The sequence below is a fragment of the Anarrhichthys ocellatus genome, unplaced genomic scaffold, assembly GCF_004355925.1.
Source record: "Anarrhichthys ocellatus isolate YVR2014 unplaced genomic scaffold, GSC_Weel_1.0 scaffold223, whole genome shotgun sequence".
NCBI lineage: Eukaryota > Metazoa > Chordata > Actinopteri > Perciformes > Anarhichadidae > Anarrhichthys > Anarrhichthys ocellatus.
This window is the reverse complement of record NW_022280253.1, coordinates 107,423-122,879: the sequence shown is the minus strand read 5'-3', so window position 1 is coordinate 122,879 and position 15,457 is coordinate 107,423. Positions and strand designations below refer to the sequence as shown.

General features: G+C 43.3%; 2 protein-coding genes across 2 annotated transcripts in view; one reads left to right on the top strand and one right to left on the bottom strand.

The window, feature by feature from the left end:
- tbc1d8 (TBC1 domain family member 8) overlaps window positions 1-5,267 on the top strand; it is an 18,404-nt gene extending 13,137 nt beyond the window's left edge. Inside the window, exons 8-17 of the mRNA XM_031879073.1 lie at window positions 93-216; window positions 917-1,202; window positions 1,934-2,120; window positions 2,369-2,467; window positions 2,560-2,628; window positions 2,703-2,973; window positions 3,063-3,128; window positions 3,428-3,514; window positions 3,622-3,731; window positions 4,037-5,267. Of these exons, the coding sequence (XP_031734933.1) occupies window positions 93-216; window positions 917-1,202; window positions 1,934-2,120; window positions 2,369-2,467; window positions 2,560-2,628; window positions 2,703-2,973; window positions 3,063-3,128; window positions 3,428-3,514; window positions 3,622-3,731; window positions 4,037-4,381 (1,644 nt within the window). The 3' untranslated portion in view covers window positions 4,382-5,267. The remainder of the gene's footprint in view (window positions 1-92; window positions 217-916; window positions 1,203-1,933; window positions 2,121-2,368; window positions 2,468-2,559; window positions 2,629-2,702; window positions 2,974-3,062; window positions 3,129-3,427; window positions 3,515-3,621; window positions 3,732-4,036) is intronic.
- A 1,318-nt stretch (window positions 5,268-6,585) lies between these two features.
- The window catches only part of neb (nebulin), a 78,889-nt gene continuing 70,017 nt past the window's right edge, over window positions 6,586-15,457 (bottom strand). The window contains exons 57-68 of the mRNA XM_031879070.1: window positions 15,103-15,207; window positions 14,884-14,988; window positions 14,468-14,572; window positions 11,565-11,657; window positions 11,131-11,223; window positions 9,926-10,018; window positions 9,443-9,550; window positions 8,948-9,134; window positions 8,494-8,586; window positions 7,797-7,937; window positions 7,602-7,705; window positions 6,586-7,255 (exon numbers count right to left, since the gene is read on the bottom strand). Of these exons, the coding sequence (XP_031734930.1) occupies window positions 7,082-7,255; window positions 7,602-7,705; window positions 7,797-7,937; window positions 8,494-8,586; window positions 8,948-9,134; window positions 9,443-9,550; window positions 9,926-10,018; window positions 11,131-11,223; window positions 11,565-11,657; window positions 14,468-14,572; window positions 14,884-14,988; window positions 15,103-15,207 (1,401 nt within the window). The 3' untranslated portion in view covers window positions 6,586-7,081. The remainder of the gene's footprint in view (window positions 7,256-7,601; window positions 7,706-7,796; window positions 7,938-8,493; window positions 8,587-8,947; window positions 9,135-9,442; window positions 9,551-9,925; window positions 10,019-11,130; window positions 11,224-11,564; window positions 11,658-14,467; window positions 14,573-14,883; window positions 14,989-15,102; window positions 15,208-15,457) is intronic.

Sequence of the window (15,457 nt, the reverse complement as noted above, 5' to 3'; positions counted from 1 at the left end):
AACATCATGCTGTATTGAAGAAGACTTGAAACTAGAGATTGAGACCTCTTCCTGGTTTTAAGGACCTCTGACCCTGGTGTTTGTTCTTCCTCCCTCAGTCGATGAACATCCTGGCGTCGGTGCTGCTGCTCTACGCTAAAGAAGAAGAAGCTTTCTGGCTGCTGGTGGCCGTTTGTGAGAGGATGCTGCCGGACTACTTCAACCGCAGGGTCATAGGTGAGGGGTCAGAGGTCAATGTTGCGCTGCGTTTACCTCCAGTAAGCTGCTCCTTGTTCAAAGTCACGTAACTGCCGTGTGTTTGGTTGATTGTGGTTGTTTTGGCAGCTGATCGGACGCCAGACAGATTATTTTCAGCCTCGTTTCCTGTGTTTGTGAAGCACTTTGTTTACGCTTTTAAAACAATTTCCTCTTCCTTATCAGTAATAGATGTTTGTGTTTATCCTCCTGAGAAGTTATATTGGGAGCATTGATTTGAGGCTGCAGTTATTTAATCTCTTTTATTATTAACAGTTTCCTGAACGCAGAAGAGATAAAAACAACAACAAAGCGTGTCGACCACATTAGTAAATACAGAATCATAACAGATGTTAGATAATCAGACTGTCTTCAGTCAATACTTCCTAATTGTTTGTTTTTGTTGAGAATATTAAAATGATGAAATCACATGAACATCATATTTTTAAGCAGATTGTAATTCAGAATATAAATCAACAACTCAGACTGAATGTTCAGCTGTTGCTGCCATCTAGTGGTGAAAACAACCTGCTCCATCAGAATCACTTCACTGATCGATCCCTCGAGGTTATTGATATCTACAGTTTATCTTATAGATACGCATATAGAAATAAAGGGTTAAAGGATCTCACCCTCTCTCACACACTGTCTCTCTCTATCTCCCCCCCCCCTCCCTCTGCAGGAGCTCAGGTGGACCAGTCAGTGTTCGAGCAGCTGATCCGGGAGCGTTTGCCGGAGCTGGCCGAACACGTGCCGGACCTCTCCACTCTCTCCTCCGTCTCCCTCTCCTGGTTCCTCACCCTCTTCCTCAGCGTCCTTCCCTTCCACAGCGCCGTCTGCGTGGTCGACTGCTTCTTCTTCCACGGGATCAAAGCCATCTTCCAGCTCGGGCTGGCGGCGCTGGAGGCCAACGCCGCGCAGCTCTCCGCCAGCACGGACGACGGACAGGCCCTCATGATTCTCACAGGGTAGACACACTTGTGTTATTAATACTAACTAATATTATTAATCTTATAATATTGTGTGGTCGGGCAAATTTCACTGAAAATAAAAATCTTTTTTAAATATGATTACATCTAATTCTAATAGTAAAAACACCTGAGATGTGATGTTAAGGCATTAACGTGTTAGTAGCTCTTTATCCACTAGGGGGCGATGCTTTATCGCTCATGTATCTAATGAATAGAAGTAGAAGAAGAAGTTTTTTGTCCTTTTTAATAAAAGTTTGCATCGTGTCTGGATGATTTCAGGAAGCTTTTCTGTTTGCAGAAAACTTTAAATCATTTTTCAATTCATTGAAAGGAGAAGGAGACATTTAGTTAAAATATTAAATTGAAGGGAACAGCTGTGTATGTATGTGTATATATTAACTTATCCATATCTTGATTTTCCAAATATCTCACTGTAACTGTGAAGCCGACTACAAATATTCCTAATTATTATTTACATTTGTTCCCCTTTTACCTTCTCTAGACGTAAAAGCTTTTTCTTAATTATTCCCTTAAAAAGAAAAAAACTTTGAATAAATCTGTTTCAGTACAAGATACTTTCTTTTTTTATTATTTTAATTTTTCCTGGCTTTGAAGATGCACTACACCTCTTTCTTTTCATTATGTTCTCATGGCTTGTGTGTCTATTTATATTTCCTGTGTATGTGATGATGTATTTGTAAGTTTATAAAATAAACTCTTTCTTGTAGTTTTCTGGATCAGGTTGGAAGTGAAGAGTCGTCGTGTCCTCCGTCTTCGCCGCCTGCTGCAGAGACCAGCACCACCAGCACCACCAGCAGCACCACCACCAGCACCACCACCAGCACCAGCAGCGGCACCGATATTCCCGCTGTGAGAAACACAAACATCAGCGACCTCATCAACGAGTCCTACGAGGTCAGACGCACAAACGGCTCCTCTTTAAGTTATCTTAATAAAGTGCGTCCTGTTTACGACGTACTATGATATTTATACCATCGACGTGGAGGGAGGAGCTGTGGGGGATTATGGGCGGATGATGAGGACTTCAGATCTGTTTCAGTTTATCTTGAGGCATCGCTGCTCCTCTCTACTTTATGTCCTCATGGCAGCTGGTTTGCTGTTGTCCTGAACCTCCAGTGACTCTTTGTTGTTTCCTTCATCAGAAATTCGGAGACCTCACGGTGAGGCAGATCGAGAGGCTTCGCTGTCGACACAGAATCCAAGTGCTGCAGGCTCACGAGGACACCACCAAAGACAACGCCGTGAGCAGAGCCGAGCGCACCGTCGTGTTTCAGGTTGACGTTCAGAGTCCAGCGTCGTCTCACTCCTCCATCTCTTCCTTGTTTCTGTGCAGTTGAGGGTGGTGACTCCAGATGTTTCCATGTCTCCAGAGAACCTGTCTGATGTTTACGACCTCTTCAAGGTATCTTCTCATCCAGTAAACCAGTTTCCTGTGTCGGTTGTGTCTTTGTGCGTTCATACCGATCTCCTCCTCAGACGGAGCACTTCATCAGTCTGTACTGGGGCGACAGCAGCTCGGCGGTGGCGGCGGAGGCGGCGGCGTGGTGTCACGGCGACTCCGGTCGCTCCTACGTGGAGCGGCAGTACCGGCTGGACCGGCCACAGTTCAAGAGCCTTTACGGGCTGCTGGTGCCGTGGCCCGGAGACTCCAACCAGCACGCCGACACGCTGGCCAACCGCACCTTCACCCTGCTGGACCAGGACTGTGACAGCCTGGTCACCTTCAGGGAGTTTGCAGGCTGGCTGGGTAGGTAAAGGGGGGGGGGGGGAGGAATAAATATTGATGAATAATTGTATAAAATAACCCTTTATTGTCTCTCGCTCTCTCCCTCTCAGACACTTTGTACTGTGAAGAGCTGAATGAGAAGATACGGCTGCTCTACCGTCTGCACATCCCACCAGGTCATTTATTCTGTTCATATCATGAGTCTCAAGCTGCTGGCAGAGCTGTGATCCTGTGATTTGTGTTTTTCTCTATAATTTCACTTAAAACTGTTAATGTTAGTTTAGCACTAAAGTTCTTGATTAAAGTATTTTATTCACACAGGAGTGTGGACATAAATAGACTTCACCGTGTGGTTATTTCATATATTTATATTGCCTCAAAACATTCTATATCGGGATTTATTTATCAAGATATTAAATAACCTATATCGTGATGCTAAAGTTGAACGTGTGTGTGTGTGTGTGTGTGTCTGCAGCTCTGACTGAGAGTGAGGATGACCCCTCCCTGATGAAGAGCCCCCTGATGTCCTCAAACAGACCCCTCTGTGTTAATCTACCCTCTGGTTGGTACAAACACACTGTGATTTATTAGCGCACATCAAAAATAGACAAAACGACGCGTTAAGTGTGTGTGTGTGTGTGTGTGTGTGTGTGTGTGTGTGTGTTCCGGGTGTTGAAGGCGAGCAGACGGATTACCAGGAGCAGCTGAAGCAGATGCTGAAGGATCTGGTGAAAGAGAGGGAGCGAGATGTGGAGAAACCTCTGCCCCTCATGAACCAGGTACTGTTGTCCTGCAGAGAGAATCTCACCAATCTGCTCCACGTGTTCTCTTTAACTCACTGTTCTACACAGCACCATCTTATATCATATGACATGCTTATTTTTACAACATGCTACAAAATGACTTTTTGACTCGGGATTAATTCTCCAAAATGTTTCTAGTACTAATGATTGTTTTTTTTAGTGGTTTAAGAGCTAATCTGTCATTTAGTTTATTGATCATAAGTTCATCCTTTTAAAGAAACCAAACGATATATTATGTGATAAAACACGACTATAAGCCGTCTTCCTCTCCGTCTCCACAGCGCCAGTTCATCCAGTTCTGTAAAACGCTCTACAGCATGTTCCACGGCGACCCGGAGGAGAACGAGCTCTTCCAGGCCATCGCCACCGTGACGAGTCTCGTGCTGCAGATCGGTGAGGCCGGCCACCGCGGCCCCGGCTCGGGGTCGGAGGTCACCACCACCGAGGACGACGGCAGCGAGTGGACGGTCAGCTACGCTCAGATCCTGGCGTCGCTGCTCACCGAACAGGCGCTGGTGAACTTCTTCGAAGAGCCGGTGAATCTGTGTTTGAAGGTGGCGGCGGCCAAAGTGAAGCAGTACCACCAGCGGGCGGGTTTGCTCTCTCTGCAGCAGGGGAGCAGGTGACTCATTTCACCACAACGTCAGATCATCCGACACAATGTGACCGAACGGAAGCTTCAAGTTCACTGTGACATTTACTGGATCAGGAGTAACACTGGACTCTTTGTCCTGGAACTGACAAACACAAAGGAGTCAGAATTCAATCAACACATCGACGGCAGCGTCAGAAGACGGCTTTGTGCTCTGAGGAGAAACTGTAATTATTGCCTCCTAACGTCACCACGATGAGGCCTGATGTTAAACTCTCTAACGAGGCGCCGTTCAAAACAAATGTTTTATAAGTTGTGACTAATTACTTTATTAAAGGTCGATCAATAATAATTTACTAATTCTGTAGAAGCCATTAATAACTTGCCAGGTTGTGAAACATCTCTGGTGACTCATTCATAAGTTCATTAATAAAAGGTGACGAGTGTCTCACTTCCTAATTAGCCTAAAATGTATAAATATCATTAGTGTGTTTTGCACATTTCTTACTTCATAGGAAGCGACAGACAAAGTTATTAAATAATCTGTAGTTAAAAATGTAAATGAATTGAGATTAAAGTGTTTGTTTTTTTTTTTAATCGTAAATGTTAATAAATACCTTTTGATCCAGAAGGTCAGAGGTGAAGCGCTCCATGTTGAGCGGGTTACCTGATAAACCACAGCTGGAGGAGATTTACACAACCTGGCAACCCAAAGAATGTCTCCTATTACTCGCTTATAACTGATAAAGGCGTTAATTATAACTCGCCGTGTGAATCTGTTATATTATTATTGTAAAAGGTGCCTTATTGGGAAGTCGAGCCGATAATCCTCACAAAGAACGAACAAATCTAGCGTGCAGATCTTTTGTATGGATTTTGTAAACGTCTGTTTCTTTAATATTAAATGATTTCAAATACACGCACCTCGAAATAAATATATTTTTTTCAAATGATTGTGAAAATAACCCACAGCAACAGACTGAGTAAAAGAAAACAAAGACGTCATTTCTCTCAAAGCAGAACTCTCTGATAATCTTTACACTTTTGTTTTCATGTCATTTTTTCACTCTGACGTCATTTCCTGTTGAGCTAATTTCTGTTTGGGGGAAGTTTTTATTTTGAATCGGAAGCTACAGTAAAAGAAGCGAGGAGTTAATAAATATGCCGATTTTACAGTTGTGTTGGGGATGAATTATGAGCTTTTTAACTTCCTAATATCTGTTTTATATTAACGTGAACACATCTCCTTCAAACTACTGGATTTATTCAAGTTTATCACCAAAACTACATTTTACAGATGACACGTGAACACATAACGTTATAATGTACCTTCAGCTAGTACTCATTTTCACTGAGCAGAGCCTGAAGGCATCATAATGTAACTGAAGTGAGCCTCCGTTGGATTAGCCGTTAGCAGTGCTGCTAACGTTACTAGCTCTCCTCCTGTTGGTTAGCCGTTAGCGGTGCTGCTAACGTTACTAGCTCTCCTCCCGTTGGATTAGCCGTTAGCAGTGCTGCTAACGTTACTAGCTCTCCTCCTGTTGGTTAGCTGTTAGCGGTGCTGCTAACGTTATTAGCTCTCCTCCTGTTGGTTAGCCGTTAGCGGTGCTGCTAACGTTATTAGCTCTCCTGTTGGTTAGCCGTTAGCGGTGCTGCTAACGTTACTAGCTCTCCTCCTGTTGGTTAGCCGTTAGCTGTGCTGCTAACATTACTAGCTCTCCTGTTGCTTTAAACACTGGTTGGTTGTTTACAATGAAACATTATCAGAGACCAGAAACACGTGTTCTGAGTGTTGGAGAACGATAACCACTGTGGCCTAAAAATGTTTAACGCTGAACTCAAATTCACAGAAACGTTCACAAATCAAAGTTGTCCTGAAACAGAAGCACAGTCACCTAAATGTAACTTGAGGATCAGTGTAACTTCTGAATAAAAAGCTCGGCTTCTCTTTGTTGTCTTCAAATATTATTCAGTCAGAGGAAAGAAACCAGAAAGTATTCACATTTAAGAAGCTGCAATCAGAAAATTAATACTATTTTTTTTTTTTAATCGATTATCAAAATACTTAGTGTTTGATTAACTGAATATTGTTTGCATATTCTTAACTTATCTTATTAACTATCGGCTTCAGAAAGTCTCTAACTGGTTTGTTTTTGATGGAGGAACCTGCTTTACAGAATCAGAACCATTCAATGAGAAGGTTTCTGAAGAAGTGAGAATGAAAGGACGGAGGCGGAGTGCTGCAGGAGCTCGTGTGCTTTATTAGCTACTCATCAATGGGAGGAAAGAAAAACACACATTCTACTCGTGGCCGGCCGTCAGTGTAAAGGAGGGAGACTGAGGCTCGACGCGTACGACTCTTCAGGAGCGGCTTCGTCGTTTCATCGTTGTCGTCTTTTCTTTGTCTCTCCATAGAAGTTCCATTAAAGACATAATTGGAACTATTTGAGAAAAGTGTTTTTATATATATTGTTTTTTAAATATACAAAGGGCGTATTGGTGGTGGTGGTGGTGCGTCTCAGAACAGTTTAAACAAAGTAAAATGTAATTCGTAGCATTTATAATCGGTAATATTTATATGATGTTTACGTCACATCCACAGGAAACAGCAGCACATGAAACATGACGGTTACAGAGCAACTACAAACTACAGACTACAAACTACAGGCTACAAGCTATGCGGCCGATCCGTTTTCGTCCCGTGGATGTGTCGATAGGTCGGGTGCGTCGTCTCTTAGATGGCTTCGACGTAGTTGGCCGGCAGCATGCCGGTCTTGCCGGTGCGCTGCACGGTGCCGTACATCCAGCCCTCGTCGATGGCCTGCACGTTCACGATGACGTCGCTGTCCTTGAAGGACACCTCGTCGCTGTCGGCCGCGCCGTAGTCGTAGATGGCGCGCACCGTTTTCTGTGGAGAGTGAAAGGAGGTCAATCAGAGTGTGTGTGTGTGTGTGTGTGTGTGTGTGTGTGTGAGGTTGGTGATATTCTATATTCTTCTTGTTAAGAAATAGCATTAAAATAACAGCAATTTTATAACATTTTCTACTATGACTTTTTATGACATTTTTGCAACACAATATACTACATTTGACTCTTTTTTACTTTTTATGACATACTTTACTGGTTCGGTCCATTCTCCTGAAAGCACCTTTAGAAACACCCAACTAGCAACGTGAGAGTTAAACCACTGGTGCTGTTGTGTTGCTCATGCAGCCTGTGTAAGCTAAATGAGTGTGTGCGTGTGTGTTACTCACCCCTGTGGTAGAGGGGTGTGAGGGGACGGAGGACACGGTGGTCTGCTGCGTGGCCACTGATGAGGACCTCTGCTGCAGCTCCACAGTCTTAGCGTGCTGGTAACCTGCACAGATAGGAGTCAGATACGATGACCCTGCAGTGTGTCGATGCTAAACCTCACATGTAAATCCTAATATCAGACGCGGCTCACGTACCGATGGAGGTGGCCATGAAGCCGTTGCTGTAGAGGGACATGTGGTGGTCGGCGTCGTGGGACACCTCAGACTTCTCGTCGCCAACGCCGCTCAGAGCGCTGGTGGAGCGGGAGTGCTCCTTACTGCGACGCTGAGCGTGAACTGACGTGAGAAAGATACGGTTCTTATGGTCAGACATCACATTGACAGCATACTGGAATAAAACGTGTTTATATTAACATATTTGTTTCTTATTGAGCTGAACTTAATTGGTCTATAAAGATAACAAGATAATGAATTCTTCCTAAATCTATTTATTAAGAGTTTTAACGTCTCGTGTGAATGATTTATACGTGAAAATAAATAAAACAAACTATTTCTTTAATGTGGATGATTGAAATATTATTACATAAGATATGATTTACATTATATATGATAACAAGCACTTTAAAATGTCCTTTAATGTGCATTAGAGTGTTTATTATTCACTAAATATGTGTTGAAGTGTTGTTTATTTGACATATAGATGCTAAATGTGGAGTTAAAACTTATTTAACAATATTGTAAACCGTGACAAAGTAATTCAAAACCTAATGCTGAGAGTTCTATGAATTCATTTGAACATCAGAGTGTAATTGACAGTGTTTCAGCTGTTATTACCGTGTAATACTTATTGATGCATAACACAGCTGACCTGATGTCTGGTGTCTCATCTCACCTGACATCATGTGGAGACTCCTGGACTGGATGTTGTCCTCCGCCGGGTCGTAGTCGAACACGGAGCCGGGGTTTGTGCGCCAAACACGCAGATCTGAGGACGCAGAGTCAAACACAGGACCAGAGTCTTTAGTCTGTTCCTCTTAATTATTATAGTTACATACATGACCAACTCTGGGAACCAGGACGGCCATTTAAAAACACAAAGAGGAGACGACGCCACTGACAGGCCACCAAATGAAACGCACGTTACCTAAATGACAGGTTTTAAACTCGTTGGAAACATTTGGGATGATGTTAACACACACCTCCATACAGAGTTATTATACCTTTAAGTTCTTTAACAAGCCTTCAAAGCCGTCTTTGGTCCGTTTCTTTACACTTCAAATGTCTTTTAAAGTACAACTCTTTGACTTTTATGTCGATCTCTTTGCATGTTAAACCAATGGCCGTACCGGTGGTGGTCTCCTGGTCGTGCTCGATGGCGCGCCTCCTCTCCATCTCCACCACGCGCCTCTGGATGCCGCGGTAGTTGATGTTGCTGAAGTCCTGCGTGTTCTTCTTCACGCGCTCTATCACCAGGTCGGAGGCGGTGGCAGTGAAGCTGCCTTTGCTCTTCTCAAAGTCCTCGTGGTACCTCACCTGAAGAAGATCACAGATCACAGCCACAGTTACAGGAACAGTGGGTAAGAAAGGGAATATAATATACAGAACTATGTTTTCATTTATTTACAAAGACCTGCAACTAAGAAATAGTCCTTCAGAAATGCACTTTTCACTCCTGTTTGAGTGAAGCTGTCTTAGGAAACTACTGAGCCTTTATTGGAATTAAAAATGCTCATCTATGACGTGTTTTTGAAAATGAGATAGACAGAAATGTGGGGCTGAGATCCACCGACAAACTAGCACCAAACATGTCCTCAAAAGAAACAAAGACCATGGAATCTTACCCCGGAAATGTTGCGCTGGGTCTCCCTGACGCGCCTCATCTCAGGTGTGTCCAGAACGAAGGCGGCCTTGCCCTGGACCTGCTTACGGAAGCTGTCAGAGTACAGCACCTGGTGAGGAGGAGAGGGGGGGGGAGGAGAGGACACAGTGAAGTGAGCTGTTTCAAACCTGAAGCCGTCGCAAAGCAGACGTTTAGCGGCACAAAGAGGCTGAATGGGAAGACGACACACATGGAATGAGCTGGGGGGGGGGGGGGGAGTTACTGGGATTCCAGACGGATGAATTAGCATTTTTTTATTAAGAGGCTGAAAGATTAAAGGATTCCCAATCTTCAGTGGGAGGACGGCAGGGGGAGGAAGATGAAGAGGAGCAGCAAAGCTTAGCGATGATGATGTGCACAGACGCACCACGGCTGAAGAATTAATACAAGAACCAGAGCCAGTTAGAACGGGTTAACGTGAAGGGGGGGGGGGGGGGGGTAGTACCGAGCTAATGTTTTCTTGGTTCCTTTTGACTCGCTCCATCTCTGGGGTATACACCACAGGGGTTCCCTTGGCTGAGCTGTCTTTATACAACACCTGGAGGACCAAAGCACAGCGGCCCGAAGAGCCAATCAGACACGACACACACTCAGAACACACACACACACACGCACACACGCACACACACACACCTATAGGACTGGTTTCAGAGACTCCGACTACAACCCTCTGAACCCCAAAACCCGCCGGCGGGACTGAAAAGCATGTGTTCTTCAAACACATTGTGTGTGATGAACGCAGACGAAGAAGCCAAAACAAAGCCTCAAAATGTGATATTTAATCAGGGGAGGAGGGAGGAGAGGGAGGGAGGCAGGGGAGAGGGAGGAGAGGGAGGAGTGGAGAGGAGTGGAGAGGAGAGGGAGGAGAGGAGAGGCTGTAAAACGTGAATAGTTCTTTCTAACATCGGTAACACTTGGACACTTGGAGAAATGTTGGATATATAGATGACATTGTTTTCCGATTTTTGTAAAATAAGTTATCGAAGAAATTCAACTTGCGTTTTTTTTGTTTTTTATGATTGGTGTCATCATAACTGTGTTGTTCTGCACTAAAGACATGTTCTAGTTTGCTCTACTTCTATTCATGATGGTTCTGTTTCCATAGAGGAGCAGGACTTTATGTTACTGACCACAGAGAGAAACATGTGACGCAAAACACGCCCAGAAAGGGCTCAGGGTTCAGAGGGTTAACCTTAAAAAAGATACAGACAAAACAGGATATTTCAAATAAATTGAAGTTTTCGATGGAATAAGTTTAAACAGCGTCTGAGAAATTGGTCCTATAGAGTTCTCTATAGAGTGACTTCTCCTGGTCGAACAGCCAGGATCTCTGTTGTGGGAACAAAACACAAAACACACTCCTAACACGCTTCAGCAGGAGATTTAGTTTGTCGTTAGCTGTACAGTGGAAAGAGTTTGGTTAATGTGGAAATAAAAGCTGTGTGTTAGAAGATACGGGACATTTGGGGGAGGGGTCAAAGAGGAGGGGCCAAAGAGGAGGGGTTTGAGGGGTTTGATGGGTGAAGGTTAAAGATGGAGGGGAGGAAATGAAGGGTCAGGAAACGGCAGAGAAACAGGCTTAAGAAGGGGATGAGCACTACTAATCCACTCTGTTAGGGAGCACACGTTGGGTTTGTTTGTTTCTTCTACCGAGCTGATGTTCTTCTGGGTTTGTTTGACCCGCTTCACCTCCGGGAGGTCCGGTATCGCCGTGCCTCGACCCAGAGAGTCCTTGTATTTTATCTGCCCAACAAACACCGGGTTTGAGGTTTTTAGAGAAGAAAGTGGAGGAAAAAAATAAGTAAGAGAGACAATCAGAGAGAAATCCAGGAAGACAAGGAGCAACACAACATACCAAAAGCAACCACAGCAGACATGAAAGGTGGAATTAAACAGAGTTTCTTCTGAGGAATGGAGAAGCGGGTTATTAAAGAGGTTTAGCTGAACCCCCATCGAGGCTCATCGGGGTTAAATCTGCATCTAATACATCTAAAGGCTGAGGAGAGTTTTGTTATGTTTGAGGGTGAGGAAGGGTGAGGAAGAGGTGAGGAAGGGGTGAGGACAGATGTAGGGTCTCTCTCTACCGTGCTAATGTTGTGCTGATTGCGTTTGACTCTCTCCATCTCGGGGGTCTCTGACACTGACGTGCCTTGTTCCACTCCTGCTTTGTATTGAATCTTATGAACGAGACAACACAAAATACAAAGACGTTAAATATGACGGTAGCACTCAAAGGAGGTTTAGTTTTATTAAAGAATCCAGGGAGATGGAGGCTTATTTAGGATGTTGTTGGTTTGAGGTCATCAGCGGAGGCTGATGAACGAAGCAGTGATTGATGAGCTTTAGTTAAGATGGAGGAGGAGGAACTATTACTGAAGACACAGGAAGTAAAGTCCTCAAGGCTACGGTCGAAAAGTCAAAAGGTTACCTTCTAACGTCCTTTCCTAACCACTTCTCCTTCACCTCTATGGAAAACGTCATGAGGTCAAGGAGACATGTGAAGGAGACTTCATGAGGAGTTAGGAAAAGAGAGACTCAGACTCCACTCTCACTCTCACTTAAACATGACTCCATGAATGTATTATTGAAGAGCACTTAAACCTTTCACTGATGCTTCTTCTTATTGAGACTCTGATCAGTGACACTTTGCTATATTTACTGTCAGTTTTGTTTCATGTTCAAAGTAAATAAAAACATATAAATGAAACTAGCTGGTTGTCTCTGTCTCTTCATGTTCATTATGAATCTCATGAGTTTATGACTGTATGAATTATTAAACCTGTGTGAGACAAACATATCGTTTGTTTTCATGCTGCGTCACTTTAAATGTTGCYGCCGCAAGGAATTGTGGGTCGGCATCGTCTCCTTTCCTTTCATAAAGGAAGGTCCAGTGTTTCCTATGCTAAAGGAGATAAGGAAAGGAAGCATTGAAGCACCTTTCCTCAGCTCTTATCATGGCGGACACTAAGATGCTTCAGTGAGGAACCTTCATGAGATAAAGAGGACCGTTCGACCGCAGCCTCAGACTCTGGGAGGAGGAGAGGTCAGAGGGCATTTGGGGATGATTTTAAGGGATCATTTCAGATAACTGCAGTTCTTTTCTTCTACCGAGCTGATGTTCTTCTGGGTTTCTCGGACCCGCTTCACCTCAGGCAGATCTGGGATGGAGGTGCCTTGACCCACAGACTCCTTGTACTGAATCTGCCCGGTTGCATAAATTACACAGAAACAAAGTCAGACGACATAGAGACAAACAGGAGCACAGCGTGTACTGAAGACACAGACACGTCCATTCATTCACAACACTTAACAACTGACAACAACACGCTGTTAGTAAAACCGTATCTCAGTGGGAGCGGAGTATGAGGGCAATAAATAGGTTTGTTATGCTTTCAAATAGATGAGACATCATTTAGATGTAATGAATTAATATGAATAGAGTTCCAGTTAATGATGAATAGTTTGCTGTATCACTAAGAGCCTTAAACTACAAGTACACAATGTACTGTACTTTGAACTGTGTACTATGAAGACTAAGGATGATGTATCAGGACCATTGGAAGTGAAAACTGAGCCGGTGACAATATTCTCTGAGATTTACAATAAATTGTAAATTTACCACAAAAAGAACCTCAATTATATTCTGAGAGTTGAATCGTGAATTTACGAGACAAAAACCCTCAAACATTCTGACAATAAAGTCATAAATTTACTGGAGAAAAACTTGGATATTTTCTGAGATTAAAATCGTAAAATTATGAGAAAAAACCTCAATTAATCTGTGAGTGTTAAATCAGAGATTGATGGCGTGATGTTATTGATCTAACTTTACAAAGTGAAGCCGGTTGGTTCCTCGACAAACAGCACAACACATGTCCTTTGTTATTGTCTCATAATTTGTGATTTTAATCTCAGAGAATTTCAGAGTTTTTTCTAGCAGATTAATGACTTTAAAGTTTCACAGAAAATTCTACTTCTTTCGTAAATTTGTGCGTTTATTTGTTCTGAATCACAGAAAGAGTTTTTCCTTTGAATATTACCTTCCTTGGCTGCGTAATTTGCGTATTTGAACTACAATGGTCCTCACACGCCGTCATAGAAACAAGTTATTATCTTGCAGTGATGAAGTATAAAAATACATCTATAAGTTTCCACAAGTTAACAAAAATGAATTCAGAGCGTTGGGGCTCAATAAAATCCTATAATTAGTAAAATAAATAAAAATAATCCAAAAGTAAAATAAAAATAAATGTGTGTTGGATTGAAGATGTGTATTGAAGGGATTACTTGTAGAGACAGGTCTGGTTTTGTTGCTGGTCTCTAGATAAGGAGGGAGGAAGGAGGGAGTAAGGGGGGAGTAAGGAGGGAGGAAGGAGGGAGGAAGGAGGGAGGAAGGAGGGAGTAAGGGGGGAGTAAGGAGGGAGTAAGGAGGGAGGACTGGCTGGAGGAGGTGATGACGGAGGGTAGGGTCACTGTGGAGTACCGTGCTAATGTTGCGCTGGTTGTGTTTAACTCTCTCCATCTCGGGGGTCTCGGGCAAAGACGTTCCTCCTCCCACCTCCTCTTTGTACTGAATCTTTACACGGACGAGGAGTGAAAGCAGCAGAGCAGCGGTTAGCCTGATGTCAACTCTGTCATACATCATGAGGACGAGGTGATAGAATAAAGTCTACACTTGATTTAGCTGCGTTGTGACAGAAACACACTGAATGAAACAAACAAATCCACATTCAGAGGAACACATACTGTCAACACGTATCTAACAACACACAAGCTCTGCACTAACGAGTCTCAATGTTACACTAGAGAACAACGGGTCAGGGGTTAGTAGCGTGAGTTAGACTGCTGCAGAGTCTACCAGGTTAACAAGAAACATCAGTTTGGTCCAAAGAGAGAACGGCTGCATGTCAGGGTTTGTTAAAGAACAAATCAAACCAAGAAAAAAGTGTTATTAGAAAACATTAAAGTAATATTATGTCGTAGATACCAAGCTGAAATTCTTTGTATTCTCTTTAACACGGAGCATTTCAGGAGTGTCCTTTATAGTAGACACTTTGCCCATTATGCTTTTATGGTCACTCTGGTATTGATGCTACGGGGAGAAAAACAAAATGCAGTTAACATGTTTGACAGCGATAAAGAGGTCAAAGAAAGAGAAACTACTTGTCCATATGAACAGAAACATGAACCGTAGCTTCTGCAAACATTGACGGCAAAAACTGAATTTACAGCTGGATTCATTCATTAAGAGAATGCCGTAGAAAAGTATAAAGTATTGAAGATAATACTTTGAGGCAGACATGGAGACAAACACAGAGGCACCAGAAGAACCTCTGTCTTCATACTGAGACATGCTGCCCCAGTAGAACCAGAACAATTCATCGCTGACATGGTTCTACTTACAGTGCTGAAGTTCTTCTGGTTCTCACGGACTCTCTGCATCTCCGGAGTGTCCAGGACGGGAACATAGTGACACATGATCTTCTCAGCTTCCTCTTTGTACTTTTTCTGTTGGACAAAAACACAAACAACAGCAATATTTAATTAAAATAGAGAGTTTTAAACAGTACTTCAGTTGTCTCCAGATATTTTCTAGGATTGGTTTCGATTTTATAACCCGACCTGGCTGATGATGTTCTTCATCTGCTGAGCGTGGAGGATGTCCGGAGTGTCGATCACACTTGTGTAGCTGGCCCTGTCCATCTCAGCGGTGTGCTTGTATTTAGACTGAGGATCAGAAAACATCAGTCAGCACAGATTCTGACCTGGAACTAAAACCAGAAGCACAGATGTGAATATACCAGAACTGCTGCATGGAATATTTATGTATGTTCCCACAATCAGGCAAGGCTTACTATTACTTTAGGGCCCGGCAACATTATTTCAGCTTCCTCCATCAATGGACAGCAACAAATAACAACCTCCGGTGGTGAAGAGTGAAGTCAAAGCTTCATGTGTTAAAGCTGCATTCTCTCTA